General features: G+C 30.1%; 3 protein-coding genes across 9 annotated transcripts in view; 1 reads left to right on the top strand and 2 right to left on the bottom strand.

Moving 5' to 3' along the window:
- Positions 1-3,837, bottom strand: part of LOC122504120 — a 66,126-nt gene extending 62,289 nt beyond the window's left edge. For all 3 annotated transcript variants that reach the window (XM_043615039.1, XM_043615041.1, XM_043615040.1), the window contains exon 1: positions 3,049-3,837. The gene's annotated coding sequence lies outside the window, so the exon portion shown is untranslated. The remainder of the gene's footprint in view (positions 1-3,048) is intronic.
- LOC122504118 overlaps positions 1-22,093 on the top strand; it is a 52,076-nt gene that overhangs the window by 22,844 nt on the left and 7,139 nt on the right. Inside the window, exon 1 of one of the 2 annotated variants that reach the window (XM_043615034.1) lies at positions 3,889-4,050. The exons of the other annotated variant lie outside the window; for it this stretch is intronic. The gene's annotated coding sequence lies outside the window, so the exon portion shown is untranslated. Of the gene's footprint in view, positions 1-3,888; positions 4,051-22,093 lie in introns of those variants that run through there. 2 annotated transcript variants of the gene reach the window in all.
- LOC122504119 lies at positions 5,953-15,617 on the bottom strand. 4 transcript variants are annotated; one of them, XM_043615036.1, is made up of 4 exons: positions 15,562-15,617; positions 15,292-15,437; positions 7,416-8,655; positions 5,953-7,197 (listed from the first exon to the last, which is right to left on the bottom strand). In XM_043615036.1, the coding sequence occupies exon 3, from the start codon at positions 8,265-8,267 to the stop codon at positions 7,584-7,586; it is 684 nt and encodes a 227-aa protein (XP_043470971.1). In that variant the 5' UTR covers positions 8,268-8,655; positions 15,292-15,437; positions 15,562-15,617; the 3' UTR covers positions 5,953-7,197; positions 7,416-7,583. The 4 variants fall into 4 exon arrangements, with proteins under 4 accessions (XP_043470971.1, XP_043470973.1, XP_043470970.1 ...); XM_043615038.1 differs by lacking the exon at positions 15,562-15,617 and having other exon boundaries at positions 7,416-7,747; positions 7,820-8,655; XM_043615035.1 differs by lacking the exons at positions 15,292-15,437; positions 15,562-15,617 and having other exon boundaries at positions 7,416-7,570.

The raw sequence follows: 22,093 nt of genomic DNA, 5'->3' as shown, positions 1-22,093 counted from the left end.
AAGTGCAGATTACAGGAAAAATATAGCGAACCCGATTGACGGACATATTTGCGAACTAGGAGGTAAAGAAATTCAATTTTTTCGAAAAAAATGACCCTGTCCCCCCCCTTAACTTTTGCAAATCTCAACCTAGTGAGATGAAATTCGGTAGGGATCTTCAGTTTCAAGTGCAGATTACAGAAAAAATATAACGAACCTGATTGGTGAAGATATTTGGGAACTAGGAGGGAAAGAAATTGAATTTTTTTGAAAAAATTGCAAAAAATGACCCTGTCCCCCCCTTAACTTTTACAAATCTCAACCTGGTGAGTTGAAATTCGGCAGGGATCTTCAGTTTTAAGTGCAGATTACAGGAAAAATATAGCGAACCCGATTGACGGACATATTTGCGAACTAGGAGGGAAAGAAATTCAATTTTTTCGAAAAAAATGCTAAAAATGACCCTGTCCCCCCCCTTAACTTTTGCAAATCTCAACCTTATGAGCTGAAATTCGGTAGGGATCTTCAGTTTTAAGTAAAGATTACAGGAAAAATATAGCGAACCTGATTGGTGGAGTTATTTGCGAAATTGAAGGGCAAGAATTTGAATTTTTCGAAAAAATTACACTGTCCCTACTTTAACTTTTATAAATTTAAACCTGGTGAGTTAAGATTCAGCTTGTATATTCTTTTTCAAGTGCAAATTATAGAAAAAATAAAGAGAATGTGATTGGCGAAGATAAGTACTATAAAAGAAAAAATATAAAGATTTATTAATAAAATAAAATAATAAAAATATTTATTCGAAATTTAAAAAAATATATTACTATTTTTTTAATTATTTTTTTTAAATTTTGTAAGAATTTTTGAAATAATTTTTTTATAAACAATGAGTTTTATTTTGGTGTACGGAACCCTCGATCTTAATGCGAGTGAAACTCGCACTTGTCCGATTTTTTTTTCATAATAGAGACTGTCAAAAATTTTTAAATGAGTTTAATATCTATTATTTTTCTTCAAATGACACAATAAAATTTTACCTAATCATTAATCTTGTAAAAAAATGGGTTTTTAATAGAAAAACTGTCCTTTTTAGAAAAGGGCTCATATTGTCGATTTTTCGTATTTTCAAAATTAAGAGGGGGGATGGTTTTAAAAATTTTAAACCTGTTGGTTTTTTAACTTCAAGGTGCCCTGAACTTGAAACAATTCTTATCTGAATAAGTTCCAAGAAGAACCAGAGATACAATAATTAGTTGGTATCTCAATCTTTATTTCTGTTTTTCTCGAAATGAGGTTTTTGGCGTTCTATACTTTGAAATTCCGTAACTCAGCGAATTTTTAACCAAAAAAGTTCTAAAACCACTCAAAATGTACCAAATTTTGCCAGGAATATGCCCATATAGATAAGTCCAATAGTGCCAAAATGGGCCTTTTTCATGTGGACGTCCACATATAAAAAACTTTGTTTTATTAAAAAAATTATTTTTTTATTTAAAATTTAACAATACTTTTAACCCTGCAAAAAATACCGATGCTAGATGGAGAAAAAAACAAGGCTTTTCCCCATGAAAAAATATGCATTTAACGCGAGATATTTTCACATACGATACTAGTGTGAGAGTCACATAAAAATCCTAGGATATTATGGCGTTTTAGCAGTATTTTTCTGCAAGTTTGCTGCAAGTTTTCCATGCAAAGTTCGCAAGTTTGTATCCAAGTTTGCAGCAAACTTGTATACAAATAAAAATGTCACCCTCTTGGCAAGTTTGCAATGAAAACTTGAGGAAAATTTGCAGCAAACTTTCTAAAATACCTAAAAAATTTAAAAAAAAATTTTTTTTTTCAAATTGCATATATTTTGATGAACGGTGCCTTCCCTGCAGGGAAGATGACTAAAATATAGTGCGCAGCTCTAGATGTCATAGTAAACTACTGCGCATACATTTAAGTTTTTGCTATTTGGCGCAAGTTTGCTGCAAACTTGCAGTGCAAACTTGCCAAGTGGGTGACATTTTTATATTTATGCAAGTTTGCTGCAAACTTGCAATACAAACTTGCGAAATTTGCATGTAAAACTTGCAACAAACTTGCAGAAAATGTCTGTGCTTTGTGGGATGGTACAAACGCAGGTCGCTCGCGATTTTTCTCGGTGATGTTCTTGCAACGAGCGATTAGGCCATCGAGAAATCCGGTGAAAGTCCTGCGATAGTAGTGTGACAAAATTAAGCCTAAAAATCTATAATTTTATCGTTCATTCTTATGAGAAGCTGCTACCTAAGAAAGCATGAAATGAAGTCACGGGGAAAAGCCTTGTTTTTTTCTCTTTTTTGTAATTCATAATCTTCTAATGTGCTAAAAACTTTTCAAGTTAAGTCCACATCCTGACAACTTAAATTTTAGAACATAGGTTTTCTTATGACATTTTCTAAACGAAATAAAAATAAAAATTTTTTGTGTTTAAACACTTTTGAAAGTGAAGACATTATCCTAATGATCATAATTAAAGCACCAGCTATATTTTTGACATTTTCAACAAACATTCATTTTGTTGTCACAAAGGGAATTTTCATTCAAAAAAAAATTCCTGTGAAAATGGTAGAAAATCCAACTAATACTAAAATGACTTGAATCGACCCAGAAACTTTGTTATTTCCTTAGCATTATTTTTTTGTTATTAGTTAATTTATTATTAATTATAACTAATTAAATTAAATATTTTTCTTGATTTTATATTCAATTCGACCAAAGAAATATTCGATTCTTATTTAGGGCATTTCCATGTGTGACGCATGGACGTTTGTACGACACTTTTTAATGTTCTAGCCTTTCTGAAACTTTCAGATATACTTAAATTACAAAATAAAATTGTATACCTTAAATTTAATTAGTAGATCATTTTAAAACCTACATTAAAAATAGTTTTTCGTTTTTCTACATCTCTATTTTTGTTAATTTATTTAGAGTGACGCACGGACATTTTCAGGACACACTATTCAACACCTTGGTATAATATATACAAATATTCTTTGAATTTTAAAGTCTTAAAAATATTTAATGTACACTTACATAAACAGTAGGATACATAGAAGCAATTACAAGTGATTTTTTAATATTTTAATAAATTAATATATGAGAATATATCAATCAATCCAAGTCAGGTTAATAATAAAAAACACACATGTCTAGTTTAACGTTTCGACAGTCACAGCCGTCCTCTTCAGAACGAAAAAAGACATCACGAACACTTATCAATCAATATTCATTGTAGGACATTACATACACGGAGAAAAATGGATAGTTAAAAGTCATTAAAATATACATTTGAAGTAACTCTCTCTGTACAAGGTGAATTAACACTTGTCTTAAAATATAGTTTTTAATTATTTTATTTGAAAATCTTTTTTGGATAATAAAATTAGATGTATTATGTTCAGTGGGATTAATTTATTTATCTCCCATAAGCGAATTTAAATTTTCTACTCATTAGATCATCCTATAATCAATTAATGTTCCAATCCGTTTTGGAATAATACATGTAGTATGAAAAGCTTACATAGATTAATAAATTTTAATTAGTTTTAAGTAAAAAATTTGTATTTAAGTTTAAGTTTTAATATTTTGTTTAAGAATTTTTATTGAAGTCTTAATTTTAAGGCGTTTATGTAGAATATCATTGGATATGTATTGTTATCAGGTTTTTGAAGGACATTTTTTTTAATTTTCATAACAAAAAACAGAATATAAATACTACAATGCAGTGTAACAAAATTAAATAAAATCTTTTTAGTTTTATAGTCACGAATTGTACGTAAAATATATTGAAATACAAATATTTTGTGATAACACTTAAAGGAAGATACTGAACATGGATTATAAAGTAAATCACGAATTATTACTTTTTTCAAGTAAATTCTAAAACTGTGAATGATAAAATTGTTTTAAATAAATTTAAAAGAAGAAAATAACTAAGATTTACAAATTTTTTCTTATATAATTATTTATTCTTATTTCTTGAATAGGGACTTTTGGATAACATGTTTACAGATTCTCTCACCAAGGTTATGTAAGGTAGATATAGAATGAATATATACCACAGTATAAAAAATAGTAAAAATAAGAAACATACGCACACCGTTTTCTATATAATTAAAAAATTTATTTAACTCATGATACATTTAAATATTTCAATAATTTGTTCAATAATGCACGGAGAGAAATCTGCTGCTAATATTACTCGAAAGAGCACATTACTTAAATTGCTTAACGTTTCTCTTATATTTTTAGCATCGATTCATATACTTATTGTAAAAATACTTTCAATGCAATAAGCATAAGAGACAGTAGCTAATTTTGCACGAAATCTTTATTATAAATACAAAGAGAACGTGCTATAAAAGTATTAGATTCTTCTTATAAGAATCGCTCGAACTCCGACTGATTTTCAGGCGGACTTTATACAACACAATCTTACTTGTGTATACGCACATATAACTCACACACACATATATTTCTCTGGACAGTTTTGTCGTCCTGTAAAACATTATATATTATATGTAGTATTTAATACTTGTTGCTGTTATAAAAAGATAATATTTATTTAATAGTAAGTATATTATTTAAAAATGATTGCATTTTTATTCGTGTTTGAATATATAAGCAACATGTGAAAATTGTTAGGTTATGTTATTGCAAACGTCACCGCTTTGTACGCGTTCCATTCCTCGAAACCATCCAGAGAAATATATGTGTGTGTGAGTTATATGTGCGTACACGCAAGTAAGATTGTGTTGTATAAAGTCCGCCTGAAAATCAGTCGGAGTTCGAGCGATTCTTATAAGAAGAATCTAATACTTTTATAGCACGTTCTCTTTATATTTATAATAAAGATTTCGTGCAAAATTAGCAGCTGCTTTTTGTTTTTATTGTATCGAACTCTCCATTACATTAAATAGCTGATTTCGTATATAAATTATTATAACCTCAAGCTAAAATTCTATTCAGCAGTGACTAATAAAATTTGTAAAGATTCTGCAAGCAATAATAGCAACAGATTTCTCTCCGTGTGGTATTACAAAATTTTTATAATCTTATAACTATGTATCGAAATAAGTTCTAGAGCACGGTGGTGTTGAAACATTTTAAACACTTTTGACACATGCCCTTTCCAATTTTTGCACAGGCTTGGTAATCTACCATGTATTGAATATGGCGTAGATTTTGACACTAAGCGCCACCTAGGAGAAGGGTGCAACTAACTTTGAATTTGAATGTGTTAGTGTTAATAGATGTTTTTTAAAGTATTTTTTATTTTTTTATTTGTTTAATATAAAATTACAAAAAAAAGATATAAGAATTGTAATCTGTCATCGCAGGCATCTGGAATTTGGTTAATTTTATAATAATATATATATTATTATTAAAAATCAAATTATAATATTATTGGCTGCTGAAAATCAGATATATTAAAAAGAAATTATACACTTTAAATATTAATTTTATGTCGTCCATATATTTCAAAGATAACAATAAGATTAACAGTACATAATTTAAAAAAAAAATTTTAATTTTACAAACTTTATTAAACTAAAGAAAAAATTTATATTCTACGTTTCTTTACTTATTTTAAATTTAAATAATTACATATAATAATTTATTATAATAATTTTCGTATAAAAAACGTTTTTTAAATGTACTATTCACAAAAAATATTAATTAATTATTCACTTGTAAATATTTATATAAATAATGGAATCAAATCCAATATTTTTCAATAAATATTTAATCAATAATGTCCACATTTGTAAATATTAATAATTAATTTGTAATATTAGTTAAGTATTAATAATTTTAATATAAATTAATTACAAAGTTAATTTGTAAAAATTAACTAAATCAATTTGGAAACGAATTTAAAATAAGTTTAAAATGTACAGTTTAGAAATTTATATAATTTAAAATGATAATTTTTTCAAATATTTGTTCCTCTGTTTTTAAAAAAATACTATTTTTCACATTTTAAATTCGCCTAACATTTTTACAAATGCTTTCTCGATGCTTTTCACTCACTGTTAAATTAGAAGTTTTGCAGAGTTGAGAAAGTGTGCTGACTTTTTATAATGGATTTCCATTTAGCTAATGCTTTTATTACAAGGAAATTCGCATTTGGATTCTTAGTCAAGTTGAAACCAATTTTTCCTTTTAAAATTGCAACAAGGAATGCTGTGGTGGAAGCTATATATTGCTGAATACAAAGAGTCAAAAACAATTCTACTGTTTGATCTCTGTGTTCATGACATTCAAATATCTCTGTTCGAACTTCCTTCTTTAAAAAATCTAAAAGAAAAACAACAATTCCTTTTTCATGTAAAATTGAACTCAAAATTCTGCGAAGAATTGATTTTAAGTCGGAGTGAATTTCCTCTAAACAAGATCGAGAAGCAAATCGGGAGTTTGATGGAGTAAAAGCAAGTTTGTCCACAACAATCTTGCATACTTCACACGACCCAAAAGATGGTAATTTTTTGCAAATTTGTTTCAAAACAAAATCTGTAGCCGTTGAAATTGTACTTTTTTCAGGAATTGGATCTGTTTTACAATAAGTTGCTTTCAGTTTCGACTTAGGTACATTTACAGCAGGTCGTGTTGAATTTGTCTGAGGTTCAACATCAATGGGACCAAAGTAATTTTGCCAGGAAAGAACAAAATTACTTCCATCATCGATGCAATTGGCTCTATCAGAACGACTTTTGCTCATATTATTTATTACTAATGTTTTAAATGAACCTATAAACTGATAGCAAGTCGGTTTTCTATTGGAATTTCCACAAGCTCTAATTCTCGAAAAAAAATTCTCGAGTGGATCTTGATTAAGGTGTTTAGTTTTTAAATTTTTAAAACCTAAACCTTTTAATTTCTCCCATAAATGAATGAATCCTCGAATTGTTGAGATTAAATTCCGAAGGGTTGGCGGTTGTCGAGTTACTAGGATTTTCGTCTTCTTATCAACAAATCGCATTCGAGTTAATATGGATATGGCTTCTTTAAAAAAAGGAATATGAAAACTGTCATCAGTCAATAATGTTCGGAATGGACTTTGTTCGTCGGTTTGTACTTTTCCATTAAATGCGTCTGCTAATTTATTAAAGAATGCACAGACCCATGCAGTATTCGCACCTTCGTCGGGGATTTTTCTAGGTCCCAAGGATGTATTTCTCTCTAGAAATTTTAATTTTAATTATAATTTATTTTTATAAATATATAATTAATAGAACAGAAAATAAGTTATTTTGAAGAAAAGTAGAACTGATTTTTAACGCATTAGAAGAAAAATATGATGAAGAAATCGATATTATTGAATCGAATATCTATTTAATTCTTCAATTTAAATGAGCTTATTAGATGGTTATACATTATTTAAATTTTTAAATAAATACCCTTTCCCCCTGCTAAACCTTCCAATCTGCTTGCAACAGAGAGACTTAAGATCTGGATTGCGTTCTTTACTCGCATTTTCTTTATCTTATTAGGATATATATGTCTATCCGTAAGTTTTGGCAAAAACCTTTGATTTTGCATTCCATACACGTCAATTTCGTACACATCTATGATATGTTCCCAAGAAGCAAATGTCCTCTCCGATGGTCTTTTTTAGGATCAAAATTGAATTCGAGATCTTTGTCAATCAGATTATTCCTTGAACATTTTATCATATGAGGTGGATCAAATAATGGAATTATTTCCATGTCATACAAAATGAAGCAGCCATCTATAAAAATAATGCATAAATATATTCTAGTCATTTTAAAACTTATATCAATTAACAAAACAATGAACTTACACCTCAAAATATATTCACTTCCTTTTAGTTTCTCAGTATCATGCAAAAAAGTATCAATTACTGATTGATTGCTGCTTCCTCCATCGCATATTGTTGCAACGACGTTGAAACCTGCTTCCTTCACAGCCCCTATAACTTCTTTAATGCAGAATGATAGTTGCCCTTTCGTTGTTTGTCCTTCGCAAAAATTGAAGGATATTGGAAGAATATCGCCGCTGTCGATAAATCGCAACATAAAAACGAGTCCATGGTCAGCGAATTTATTTGTGCGGGTGTTTCCCCAATCTTCAAACCCAACAATTTTATCTTTAGTTTCATCGTACTGCAAACCTAAACCTAACAGCAATTCATCCCACATTACAACCACAGCCTTTTCTTTTGCAGATACTGCCGCGTGTCCAGCTACTTTTAATCGAGCCCTAGTTTCTTCTGTTACTCCAGTATCCATCGATACTTTTCTTAAAATTTTCTTTAAAGTTGTAACAGATGGAAATGGTAGAAATGTCCTCAAATACCTGTAGGCCTTGGCTGAAGTCCTTTCTTAAAAACGAGGTGCGTATCGACTAACTTCAAGTGTAGAACTTTTTCTTGATTGGCTATTTTTTCAAAATCCTTTATTCCTTTATTTTGATTGGATAAAATTCAAAATCCTTTATTTTGATTGGATATAATCGAGACGACATTACTTACTGATGTCAAAGCAGCTAACTTCAAGTGTAGAACTTTTTCCTCATTGGCTGATTTTGGCTGATTTTGGCTGATTTTATAATGAGTGTTCCTCATTGGCTGAATTTTATAATGATGGTGACATCACACTTTTAAATTTTCGTTTTTCTCTTTTTTAAAATTAAAATTAAAATAAATTAATTAAAATTTATTTATTAGCTAAAAGTTAACCAAAAGTAGTTTAAGATAAAAATAATTTTTATTTATGATTTGGTTTGTAATAAATGAAAAGTTTTTTTATAATAAAATATATTTAATTTTATGATTCATTTTAGACGCTTCAAAATTGTTGCGCGCGCATCTTTTTTTCCAAACAATTGTTTGTTCGCTACGTAACCTCACCTCAGTGTGAAACGCATAGTTTTTTTTGGTTGGTATGAAAAATTACAAAATATTACAAGTGTCAGCAACTGTCAGCCATTTGCAAAGTGTGACAAGTGTATCGTTTCGATAAGAAGTATTGGCTGTTATTTGCTGAGTGATTTTTTTCTGAAAGTGTTGATTGTGTCAAGAGGTACTAGATTAACAGATACTCTATTAACAGATACTAGATTAACAGATACTAGATTAACAGATACTAAACGGATACAAAACAGATACAAAACAGAAAAATTTACCAAAAATATACTTATATTTAATAATATTAATAATATTAATAGATGAAGATACATTCTTTACATTCTTAATAATCTTCAATAAGAAAGGATAAGATAAAAATTCCAGTTACTGTTAAATGTGACAATAGTAACATTATTTACATGTGTTCTGAATTAATTAATTTTATGAAAAACTATTTTTTAGAAGCGATATCTTTTCAATAAATTGAAAGAAATCATGTCGCACAAAGAAGGAACTGTTAATTTAAGTGTTAAAGATTTTAATATTATACTTACTGAAGGAGGAATGTTAAATGATACTCATATTGATGAATTCGAAAAATTATTGAGAAGGGAATCAAATTCTGCTTTTAGCATGCAAAGCACTTTGTATTTTTATACGCTTGAATTTATTAGTCCGATTGAAAAAGGTAAAAAGCATATTCAAATACTTTTTAGTGGACCTATCAAGAAAGGTCATTGGATTTGCACTTATTATGATGGAATGAGACTTTATATTTATGATAGTCTTAATGAAGGATGTTTAAATGAAGATCAAAGGAAATATTTAAGTAGATTATATCCTTTTAAACCTCCAGTAGTTTTCACAACTGTTGATCAACAACCAAACAATAGTCTTGCTTGTGGAATATGTGCAATAGCATTCGCAACATCGATATTTTTTAATATTATGCCCCACTCTGTCAATTACTATTATTATAACATGAGAAATCATTTAATGTTAATGTTCAAAAACAATCGTTTAAGTAAATTTCCGTCAGTAAGGTCGACTAATATTAGAACTATGACTGTTGGATGTAATTGGGAGTGTCTTCTTAGGAATCGAGCTAGAGAAAAAAGTTTCCAAAATGAAGAAAATAAAATTGTTGACAATAATTTATCATCGTTGAATTCAACCAGCAATGTTTGTAAAAAAATTTTGTTGATAGTTGTTTAGAAGATTTGCCTTTAATTCCAGCAAATGATGTTAATAATATTTCTATTGATTCAAGCAATGGAATGAAAGATACAAGATTAATAATAACTGAGAAGCAAGGAGAAAAAAGAGCTATGGTTCATTTTCCTGAAGAAGAGGAAAAATATAAAATCATAAAACGTCAAAAAAAAGCTGCTTATCAAAAAAAATATCGACAAAAAAAGCGAGAAAATAATAAAATTGTTCGCTCTGAATCATTGGATTCTAATGAATTCATTAGTGCAGAGCAAACTTTAAATACGAGGCCCCAAAGCACATCTACAGCTTTATCATCAGCAGAAGAAAATATTTCTACTTCTAAAGTTAAAACGTCAATTCGTGACAGAAATGTTGCTTACAAGCGCACCTCTCGACAAAATAAACATACTTCTGTTCAAAAACAAAATCAGTCTAATATTATTTCAAAGTCACATATAGAGATAGGTTATTGTAATGAAATGAACATTACACGTGATCATTCTTATGTAAAACTTTGTGAACATAAAGTTAACAGTGAATTATTTATAAAATCAAAAACTAATGATGACTGTAATGATTCAAGAAATGTTACAAAATATACTAATTTAAAAAATGAAAATCAAGTAAAAAAAGATCAATAATACGTTCTTTAGAGGAAAAAGAACAACATCAAGTCATGAAACTTTAAAAGAAAGCTGCTTATCAAAGAAAATTTCGACAAAAAAAACAAGAGAATAATAGAATTCTTAACCCTCAATCACTTCAAACAAAGGACAGTATTATTACAGTGTCAAAATCAAATATAAATTCAGAAAAATCCTCTACAACTGTTACTACATCTTTGGCAAAAGATAATGTAACTGTTACAACAAATTTAGCAAATACTAATATTTCCGGTCGTCAAAAAAATGTAGCTTATCAAAAAACTCATAGCCAAAAAAACGGGATTCTGCACAGAATCAAAATTTCTCTGACAGTATTTCAGTCTCGCATATAGAAGAACATTTTGCTGGTGCGATGAATATTTCATGTGAGCATTGTAATGCTAAACATTTCCAAGCAGAAAGAGTATCTAATAAAAAAAATTCATTTCATGATTGTCGTAAACATGGCGAAGTCATTCTTGAAGATCTACCTGCTCCTCCACTCATATTACAAAATTTATTTGATGGCACCCACGAATTATCTGGGCATTTTCTTCATAATATACGACCTTACAATAATTCATTTGGTTTTGCTTCTTTCAACGCTAACTTAGTTAATTTTAACAATAGACGACCAGGACCATATTGTTTCAAAATACATGGTCAAGTTTATTATCAAATGAATACATCTTTGTATGCAGAAAGGAACGATACTCCTTCATTTGGACAATTATTTATTGTTGATCAAAACGAAGCTTCCGCAATTTGTTGTAAGAATAATGTTCAATTAAACCGAGATATTGTTGATGGAATTGAAACAGCCCTTCGGGACTGTAACCTATTTGCACAGTCCTACCGTATGATGCATGAAGAAATTAAAAAAACAATGACTGAACATAATGCAGAAATTTAGCCTGCGATGCAATTATTATTTTCATTAAAGCCTGGCATGGATAGTAGACGTTATAATTTACAAAGTGTCAATGAAGTTGAAGCAATTTTTACTACAACTGCTGACGGTGATATTCCAGAATCATATGTTACAGTATATAATAAGAATACAAAAAGTTTACAATATATAAATTCTATGAATCCCAATGTTGAGCCATGGATATATCCTTTATTTTATCCACATGGAACAAGAGGTTGGGGCAAAAATCTGACCTGCGCTAATACAAATAAACGTGTATCAAGAGCTGCATACATCAGGCATAGAATGGCTTCTAGGGACAACAATGTATTTTTAAAGGGTGGTAGATTATTTCAGCAATGGATTGTCGACAGTTATGTAAAAAATTGAAAAAGATAGGACAAATTTCTGTCGAAATAATTAAAAGAAACTTCGTGCAGATACTTACGAAGGTCTAATTGATCATTTACAAAGAAGAGCTGATGATTCGAACAATGAAGTTGGGAAAATTGTAATACTTCCATCATCTTTCACAGGTTCTCCGAGAAATATGTTACAGCATTACCAAGATGCAATGGCTATTGTGAGAAAATTTGGTAAACCTGATCTTTTTATTACGATGACGTGTAATCCAAACTGGCGTGAAATTAAGGAAAATTTATTACCTAACCAAACTGCATCTGACAGACCAGATATTGTATCGCGTGTTTTTACCATAAAAAAGATAAACTTATTAATACTATTGTAAAGGAACAATTATTTGGCGTAGTGATTGCTTATGTGTATGTCATTGAATATCAAAAACGTGGATTGCCGCATATGCATTTATTAGTGACTTTGAAACAAAATTATAAAATAACAACACCCGAGATTGTAGACAAATATATTTTGGCAGAAATTCCAAGTCAATCAGAAAATGTTATACTTTATGACATCGTTATGAAAAATATGATTCATGGCCCATGTGGAAATTGGTGTAAAGATAATAATAGTAAATGTTTGAAAGGTTTCCCAAAACAATTCTGTTCTGAGACAATAATGGATGAAAACGGATACCCAACGTATCGCTGCCTTAATACAGGACAATACGATCGCCTAAATGAAGGAACTACAGATAATCAATACGTTGTTCCATACAATCCTACATTACTTCAGTTATTTAATTGTCATATTAATGTAGAAGTAGTTTCAAGTATTAAATCCGTAAAATATTTGTATAAATATATTTTTAAGGGACATGATGCTGCTGCTGTAGTAATTACCGATAGTAGTAATAATACAAGTTCTTTAGAATATAATGAAATAAAAAACTTTATTGAAACTCGATATGTTAGTCCTGTTGAAGCATGTGATAGAATATTTGGAAGACCATTACAGAGTAAAAGTCATTCTATTCTCCGATTACCTGTTCATTTAATTAATCGGCATACTGTAACCATTAGTGAAGAAGCAAATGATGATGCTATAAATGAAGCTTTACAGAAACGGACTATGTTATTAGAATATTTCGATTTAAATAGGCGTGATCCACAAGCTAGACAATATACATATGCAGAAATTCCATGTCAATCAGAACTGTTTCATCTTAGATTACTTTTAATAGTAGTTAAAGGCGCTACAAGTTATGATCATCTGCGAACTGTCAACAATATTGTACATGACATTTTTCGTAGTGCATGTTTAGCAATTAGGCCTTATTGAAGATGATGGAGAATGGGAACGTGCTTTGACAGAAGGAGAAGTATGGATGATGCCACAACAATTAAGACGTTTATTTGTGCGTATTTTAATTTATTGCCATCCAGTTCATCCAAACGAACTTTGGGAAAAGTTTAAAGAGGCTATGTCTGAAGATTATCAGGAAAATTATCCATCTAATGAAGCTCATAAAAGAGCATATAATGATATAATTATCTTTCTGTTGCATGAAGGATCAAATATTCGCAATTTTCCTGAAATGATACAGTTAAATGAAATAAGTATTGAAACAGAAAATCAAGCGAACAACGAAATGTCATTGCAACAACATAAAGAGATTGGTGAAATTGCAATATGTGAAACTGAATTCCAAACAGAAGGATATTGTTGATGAAGTATTAAATGTAGTTATTTAAGAAAAAAGAATACCATCTTCTTCATGTTATTACATTGATGGACCAGGTGGATCCGGAAAAACTTTTGTTTATACAACTTTATACCATTTGTTAAGAAGTAAAGGAAAATGTAATTGTACTATGGCATTTACAGGCATTGCCGCAATATTACTTCCCTGTGGTAAAACTGTACATAAAACATTTGGGATGCCTGTTCCATTGTTCTATGATTCTACATCAAATATTAAAAGTCAATCTAAGGAAGCTACATTTTTGAAAGAGGTTGATGTCTTTATTTGGGATGAAGCTCCAATGACGCCAAGATATGCTATGGAATTAATTGATAGAACATTACGCGATTTTATGAATGTTGATATGCCATATGGTGGAAAAACTATGCTTTTGAGTGGTGATTTTAGACAATTATTGCCTGTTAAAGTTAATGCTACTAGAAGCGAATTAGTTAATTTATCTATTAAATGTAGCACATTATGGAGTCATTTTAAGGTGATATCATTAACAGAAAATATGAGAACTTTACCTGGTGAAAAAGAATTTTCAGAATATTTATTATCAGTTGGAAATGGTACTTTAAATGATAATGATAATAATATACTAGCACCAGAGCAATGTGTAGAAAATGGTGATATCATTCATAAAATATTTGGAGAATTAATTATCAATAATAAATACGATGATTTAGCAAAAGTAGCAATATTGTCTGCTCGAAATGTTGATGTTGATGAATTTAACAACAAGGTACTCAAACTGTTTGATAATAAAAGTGAGCGAATTTATACAAGTGTTGATAGTACCGAAAATTGTGATAATGGAAGTATAAATCATGCTATTTTACCAGAGTATTTGAATACTTTAAATCCATCAAATTTCCCGCCTTATGAATTACGATTAAGAGCCAATTGTATTGTCATGCTACTTCGAAATCTTAGTATTAATGAAGGTTTATGTAATGGAACGCGAATGCAGGTATTAGAACTATCAAACAATCTGCTACGTTGTCGTATTTCAACAGGTGATAATCTTGGGAATCATTAATTATATATTTAGGAAATCAAAGACCTAATTTACTAATCAAGAATTATGTTTACACTCAATTATTGAAATAAAAGTAAATATTTTTTCTATAAAAATGTCTGAGTCGTTATATATTTTTTTTCTTAAAAAGGAGCGTGTCTCAGTATGGCTGTCTTTACGCGTAAGACTTTCTTCGACGCTTGTTATTGGTAAATTACGTCATTTTTTTGTAATAAGATTCACACGTAAGATTTCTTTACACGTTTCTTTCTTATCAATTGGTCAAAGACGTTTTAATTTCCTAATTTCAAATAATAGTTCAAACTTCAGATAATTAAGACACTTATTTGTACGTATTTTAATGTACTGCCAACCAGTTCATCCAAATGAACTTTGAAAAAAGTTTAAAGATAATATTTCTCAAGATTATTAACGAAATTTTGCATCCCATGAATCTTATAGAAAAGCATATATTGAAATAAATTATTTTCTTCGAAATGACGGAGTACTTACATTTTTTGTATAATATTTACAGAAACCACACTTATATTTCTTTTTTATAGCAAAAGTAGGAACGATTTTAAGAAACAAAAGTAAATTTTTAATTTAATATCCTCTGTTTATGGCTTTCTTTTACAGTAGAGATGTTTTTTTGCTAGCTAAGTAAAAAATAGTTAAAAATTGTTTATTTAGTAACGTTTTTCTTTCATCACTATTTTTTAAAATATAAATTTACTATGGAAGATTTTAAATGTTACAAAATTTAATTAACAAATAGATTACTTTGATTATAAAAAGGTTTTCTATAACTTCATCGTACAAAACTTTTTATAAAATGTGCCATTCTTGAAATATACGCTTTTCTTTAAGCAAAGAAAAGTGTTGTTTTTTTATCAAAACCATAAACTTTAGAAATGATACATTTAGAAACAGATAAAAACAGAACTAGAATTGTAAAGGTATAAAAAATTGTTTTACGCACAACATAGGCTATTATTTTATTAAATTGAATAATATTTAAAAATTCCTATTATCAGAAACTGTCACTCAAATTGATACCTTAACAAACAAAAGACTGTAATTTAAAGAATAAAAATGCAAGAGAAAAAACGCGCGCGCGGTAGCGCGCGATCGTTTTCGTATTATAAATAGATAAGCATATTATTTGCTCTTCATTTGTAAATCGCCGGCCTGAAGGATCTCTGAGTCCATTTCTAAGAATCATTTCTATAAATGATTGCTGTACTCTCGTTAGTTTGTGGAGAATTCGCTGACATCTTCTCGTTTCTAAACAGTCTTCTGGCTTTTTCAACTTGCGTTTACATCTAATATAGAAGGAATATATGGGTTCTTGGAATGTAACGAAACTACTCTTAGAAATAAGTTATTTATTAATCGCATTACAATACATTCTACTATTACTACTCATAATTACTACTTTCTTGTATCAATATAACGATTTTTTAAATGAAATCTAATTTTAAATTAAAATTTCATTTATAATCTGTACAATCAAAAGTGTGCGTTTTTAATTATTTTTGATTATGTTATAAAGTTGATACCTTTGCAACCTTCTCTGTAAATTGTATAATTTAGCCTTTTTCGACTGCAAACGTTTAAATAACTCTCTCTCTCTCTGAGTGATGATGCAGAAGACAGTTCCTTCCAAGAGCGTCGACTATTTGGTCTAACGTAAACGTTTGATGATTCCAGCGAATTTGAGCGTTCTGTGGTTCCGTTTTTCGTAAAAATACTTTCATTTTCCTTATTTTGTTCTGCTTCACTTGATGTTTCCATTTGCTGAGTTTTGTCTTCCGCATTAAATAAATTTGGTATCCCAGGTTCGTTCAAAGGCTCAGAATGTTGCACAATTGAAGTGTCCATAGGTTCTTGGACAAAAGGTGTCGCATGAGAGTCGATAGCCTGTTAAGAGTAGAACGTTATACTAATTTACATACAAAATAACAAATGTATTACAATTTTATGTGCTTATAAAATTTTCGAAAAAAATGAAATTTTTTTATGAAACTTATATTTTTATAAAAGAAATTTTGCAAATTACAACTTACTGTGTTCAAATCAATTCGATTTTCCGAGGTTTCTTGCGCAGGTGATTCATTAATTACAGAAGTGGTTGCAGAAATATCTAGGACAATTGTTTCCAAAGATGATTTGTTCTGATGTAAATGAATATCACCTGACAAAAATTCTGATTGCGATGGCACTAAATTTTCTGTCGGAACTGCATCGTTTTTTAATCTTGAAGCGCCATTTTGAGTTTTTATTAAATAAGCACTGGGTAAGAAATGATTAGGGCAAACAAATAATTCCTTGGAGGTAATCTCCTTATCAGTAAGGGTCTTTAAATTTGGACATCCGATTTTATCTAACCACTTCTTTCTAATGCTGTCTTTTCTAGGGATTTTGTGACAAAGTTGTTTTTTACCACACACTCTCTTACAATAACCACAACCGGGCACGACACAAATTCCTCCATGGATTTTACTTTAACTTTCCATTTGTAAATTCAAATTATTTTTTCGAAAGAATTAAAAATCAAAACGGTACTATAACCACACACGAATGACAGTTGGTTTCAAAACAAACTTTCGCGGCTGTCACATGTTCATTTCGACATCAGCGCTACCTACCAGGGTGGCGGAACTACTTCCCCCTTCACTCCGTTCACCCCTGTCCTATACTTTAAAATTTGCCATATTTTTGAAGAAGGTTACCGAGCCTGATTTTTGCATAAAACATTTCCACACCATCTACAGCATTGATTTTAACTTAAATCAAAATCGCGTATTGGGACAATTTTTTTTAAAGAAATTAATTTTTAAATTAAAAAAAAATTTTGATTTTGTTTAATGATACTCCTCCAAAAAGTAGATTTCAACTTTTTGTTTTAAATAACTTAGTTTTGATAATAAAAACATAAAAAGCGAAAAAAATTGAATTTTTTATTAATACTAGAAAATTCACTTTGAGGTGAGACGAAATACATGGGAATCAGGGGGATCATCTTGTACACACATTGAGGGATCATCTTGCCCCAAATGCCACTATTTTGTAATTTGTTCGTAACTTAACCTACGAGCACTGTTATTCCATAATACCAATCGGAACACTTAATTGAAGATATACTGAAGCTGTGAGTATAAGAAAAATGGAATTTCAGCTGCTACAACAAAAGTTATCTAAGTACAAAGTTAAGCTTTTCTTAGATCAAAAGTATGAAATTTTTATTTTTAACAATAGAATTTTTTTAATGACGCGTTGTCATGACAGTTTGACTGATTCATAGGTATGTCATTGGTATTATCGTATTTGCCTAAAAGGTGTCGCTAATAGGCTCTCCAAAATTCAAAAGGATCATCTTGCCCCAGGGGATCATTTCGTACACCTTTTCCTTATAAAGAAAAAAAAAATTTCCAAAAAAAGCAAACATGGTTAAAAAATTAACTATAATAATCATCGTATTCATTCTGTCCAGTCTGTCCACACCTGAAGTTAGTCATGGTTATTCTTTTGTTTTTTATTCGTTTTGATAGAAAATAGAAATAAAATATAAAATAACGATTTTTTAACAAAATTTATGCTTTTGTTTTTTATATGTTTTGATAGATAATATTACATTTCTTTATTTTGTTTGTATTTTTTTTGATTTAATGATATTATTTTTATTTCTCAAATAATTCAAAAATATTTTTATTAATCTAATAAAATTATTCATATTATTACACCGTCCGACAAAATTTAACTTTTTTTTCACACACAAAAAAATCAAACATTTTCGGAAACTAGGACCAAAAAAAAATACCCGTGTTTGGCCGTTTTGCTGGATCAAATCGTTTGTGGCTTTTAGGGGTGAAAACAACCCTTAAATGAAAAGTGACAAGTTATATTTTAAAAATAGATTCAATTTGCCTAAAACTCGTTACTCAGGGGTTTTTGAGGTCGCAGATCACGAATCCGATGTCGGTTTTTTAAAATTCAAAATGGCGGATCCAATATGGCGGCTGTCAAAATAAAAAATTGATCGGATTCGCTTGAAACTTGTTACTCGGGGGTTTTTGGGGTCACTGATCACGAATCCGATGTCGGTTTTTTTAAATTTTAAATGGCGGATCCAATATGGCGGCTGTCAAAATAAAAAATTGATCGGATTCGCTTGAAACTTGTTACTCGGGGGTTTTTGGGGTCGCTAATCACGAATCCGATGTCGGTTTTTTAAAATTTTAAATGGCGGATCCAATATGGCGGCTGTCAAAATAAAAAATTGATCGGATTCGCTTGAAACTTGTTACTCGGGGGTTTTTGGGGTCGCTAATCACGAATCCGATGTCAGTTTTTCAAAATTCAGAATGTCGGATCCAATATGGCTGTCAACATTTTTAAAAATAGATTGAATTTCCCTGAAACTTGTTACTCAGGGGGTTTTTGGGATCGCTGATTAAGAATCTTAAGTCAGATTTTCAAAATTAAAAATGTAGGATCAAAATGTAGATTACAGATCTAGAATGAAACTGGAAAATTTAATTGTGTGATTCTTTTTTGTTTTTTGCAATTAAATATTCTTAATTGATTTTAAACGATTTTTAAACTACTAACTTTTTCATTTATTAGCAAACTTTCTGTTAGAATTCATAGCTTTGAAAATTGATATGTACAAGTTTTAGAACAAATTTAATAGAGTAATTTGAATTTAGTTGATGTAACTCGTAAGAATTCTCACATTACTTACGTAAATTTTATACGCTTATTTTTACGATTAAAGGATTCAGTGTCCGTATCCCGACAAAGTTACCAGCAGTACTCTCCAAGCATATTTCGAATGTCCTTTCCTTTGTATCGAGTCTCGATTGTTGCGATGTCTTGATGAAAGCGTTCGCCATGCTCATCACTGAAGTCTCCAAGATTAGACGGAAAAAAGTCCAAATGATTGTGTAAGAAATGAATTTTGAGTGACATGTTAACACCCATCACACCATACGCGGAAATCATTTTTTTGACAATTGTTTTATAATTATTCGCCCTTTTGTTTCCAAGGAAATTTTCCACAACATCTACTAAACATTCCCATGCTTTTCGTTCGATTGGTTTTAATAATTTCGGAAATTGTTCGTCCTTAATCAGTTTCGCTATTTGCGGACCATTGAAAACGCCTGAAAATAATTTTAAATGAATTAATTAGAAATTTTACATTCTTAATATGATAATTTACCAGCTTCGATTTTTGCGTCGCTCAGTTTTGGGAAGATTTTTTTCAAAAACTTGAAGGCTTCACCATTAGGATCCAGTGCACGAACGAAATTTCGGAAAAGGCCCAACTTAATGTGGAGAGGTGGAAAAATAATATCACAGCCGTCTACTAGTGGATTGTGATCAATGCTCAATTCGCCTAGCTTAAAATTCGTTCGAGTATTCCATTTAAAGTTGGTGTAATGGTGTTCCCTTTTGCGTCCCTCCCAAACACACAGAAAGCATTGATGTCTTGAAAAGCCTTGCTTAATACCAGTTAACAACGCAACAACTTTTAAATCGCAACAAATTTTCCATTTATACTCATTGTAATTGATAACCTCCAGAATTAGCTTCATATTTTCATAATTTTCCGACATATTTGTAGCGTAGGCAATTGGAATTGATGGAAATTTATTTCCAATGTGAAGTAATACTACTTTTAGACTAGATACAGAAGAGTCTATGAAAAGCCGCCATTCTTCAGGAGCATGAGGGTAACCTATGTCATCAAACAATGCGCCGATGTCACTGCAATAACAAAAATTTTTTTCCGTATCTTCATGCATAACAAAATATTTACTAAAGGGCTCAGTGCTAGAATGTTTTCGCGCAGACGTTATTTTAAAATCATCAGCAACCAAATTCCACTGCTTTAATCGAGAACCAATTATTTCCGCTGTCTCTTTCGATATTTTCGTGTCACGAACCAAGTCGTTGAAATCCGCTTGCGTTATAAAATGTATTTCTTTCGGATCTAATTCTGACCACGACAATTCAGATTCAGACGGCGCTGGCGATGACTGTTTAGATGACATTTCTGCCTCGTTGATATTATCAAAATTTAAGGTGTTTTCTGAAGGAGCTGTTGGAAATTGATCAGAACGTACCCGTGCCTTTATTACAGATTCTACTTCAGCATTATTAATTTTTTCTCGTGTTTGAAATCGAAATCCAGAAGTTTTTAAATGCGATAAACAAAAATAACAATTTTCAGAAGAATGTTCAGTACGCCGTAGCCAAATAGTCGGTTGAACGTACTTTATTTTATGCGAATTAGATTTACTTTTCCATGCCAATAAACCTCGATGACAGTACTCACAAACCACTTCTGGTGCATACCATAGATTTGGGATAAATGACGAACAAAAATAACTTTCGTAACAATCAATAACACTTTTTGTTAAATTCCGCAAACGATCTACGGGAGCAAACAGTCCGCAGACGTAACAAAAACAATTACGTTTAGGACAATTCATTTTTATTCAAGAACACTCTCAACTCTGACTTACAAACAGAAAACAAATGACATTTGTTATTTTTTTATATTTAGTTGCGTAGCTACAGAAAATAGTATATATATATATATATAAAACAAATGTCAATAGTTGATATTTTCACTTTAGAAGCATTGTTAAACAATCACTTTATATTTAATAATTCATCTTACTTACGCTTCCTATTATCGAATAAATTTACTTACCACAAAGTTTGCTTTGTCATTAAAAAAATGTCCAATATGCAAAGACACATTTGTAAAAATATTGAAATTTTTTGTAATCTTCATCTTTATAAGATCCGCCATTTTGGATTTTTAAAATCTGACTTAAGATACGTAATCAACGACCCCAAAACCCCCTGAGTAACGAGTTTCAGGGAAATTGAATCTATTTTTCAAAAAGTTGTCAGTCATATTGGATCCGCCACTTTGAATTTCAAAAATCTAATATCATATTCGTAATCAGCGACCCCAAAAACCCCCAAGCAACGAGTTTCAGGCAAATTAAATCATTTTTTAAAAAAGATGTCCGCCATATTGGATCCGCCATTTTGAATTTTGAAAAACTGACATGAGATTCGTAATCAGCGACCCCAAAAACCCCCAGGCAACGAGTTTCAGGCAAATTAAATCATTTTTTAAAAAATATGTCCGCAATATTGGATCCGCCATTTTGAATTTTGAAAAACTGACATCGGATTCGTGATCTGCGACCCCAAAAACCCCCGAGTAACGAGTTTTAGGCAAATTGAATCTATTTTTAAATTATTACTTGTCACTTTTCATTTAAGG

The sequence above is a fragment of the Leptopilina heterotoma genome, unplaced genomic scaffold (assembly GCF_015476425.1).
Source record: "Leptopilina heterotoma isolate Lh14 unplaced genomic scaffold, ASM1547642v1 Lhet_278, whole genome shotgun sequence".
In the NCBI taxonomy this organism is placed as follows: Eukaryota; Metazoa; Arthropoda; class Insecta; order Hymenoptera; family Figitidae; genus Leptopilina; species Leptopilina heterotoma.
This window is presented reverse-complemented; position numbering and strand designations above follow the sequence as displayed.

Excerpts from the sequence above, each read along its gene's own strand:
- LOC122504119 (XM_043615035.1), bottom strand. The coding sequence starts at position 7,557 with ATGCAAAATCAAAGGTTTTTGCCAAAACTTACGGATAGACATATATAT. Across the intron at positions 7,198-7,415 it reads AGGTTTAGCAGGGGGAAAGG|AGAGAAATACATCCTTGGGA; the intron begins GTATTTATTTAA and ends TAAAATTTCTAG.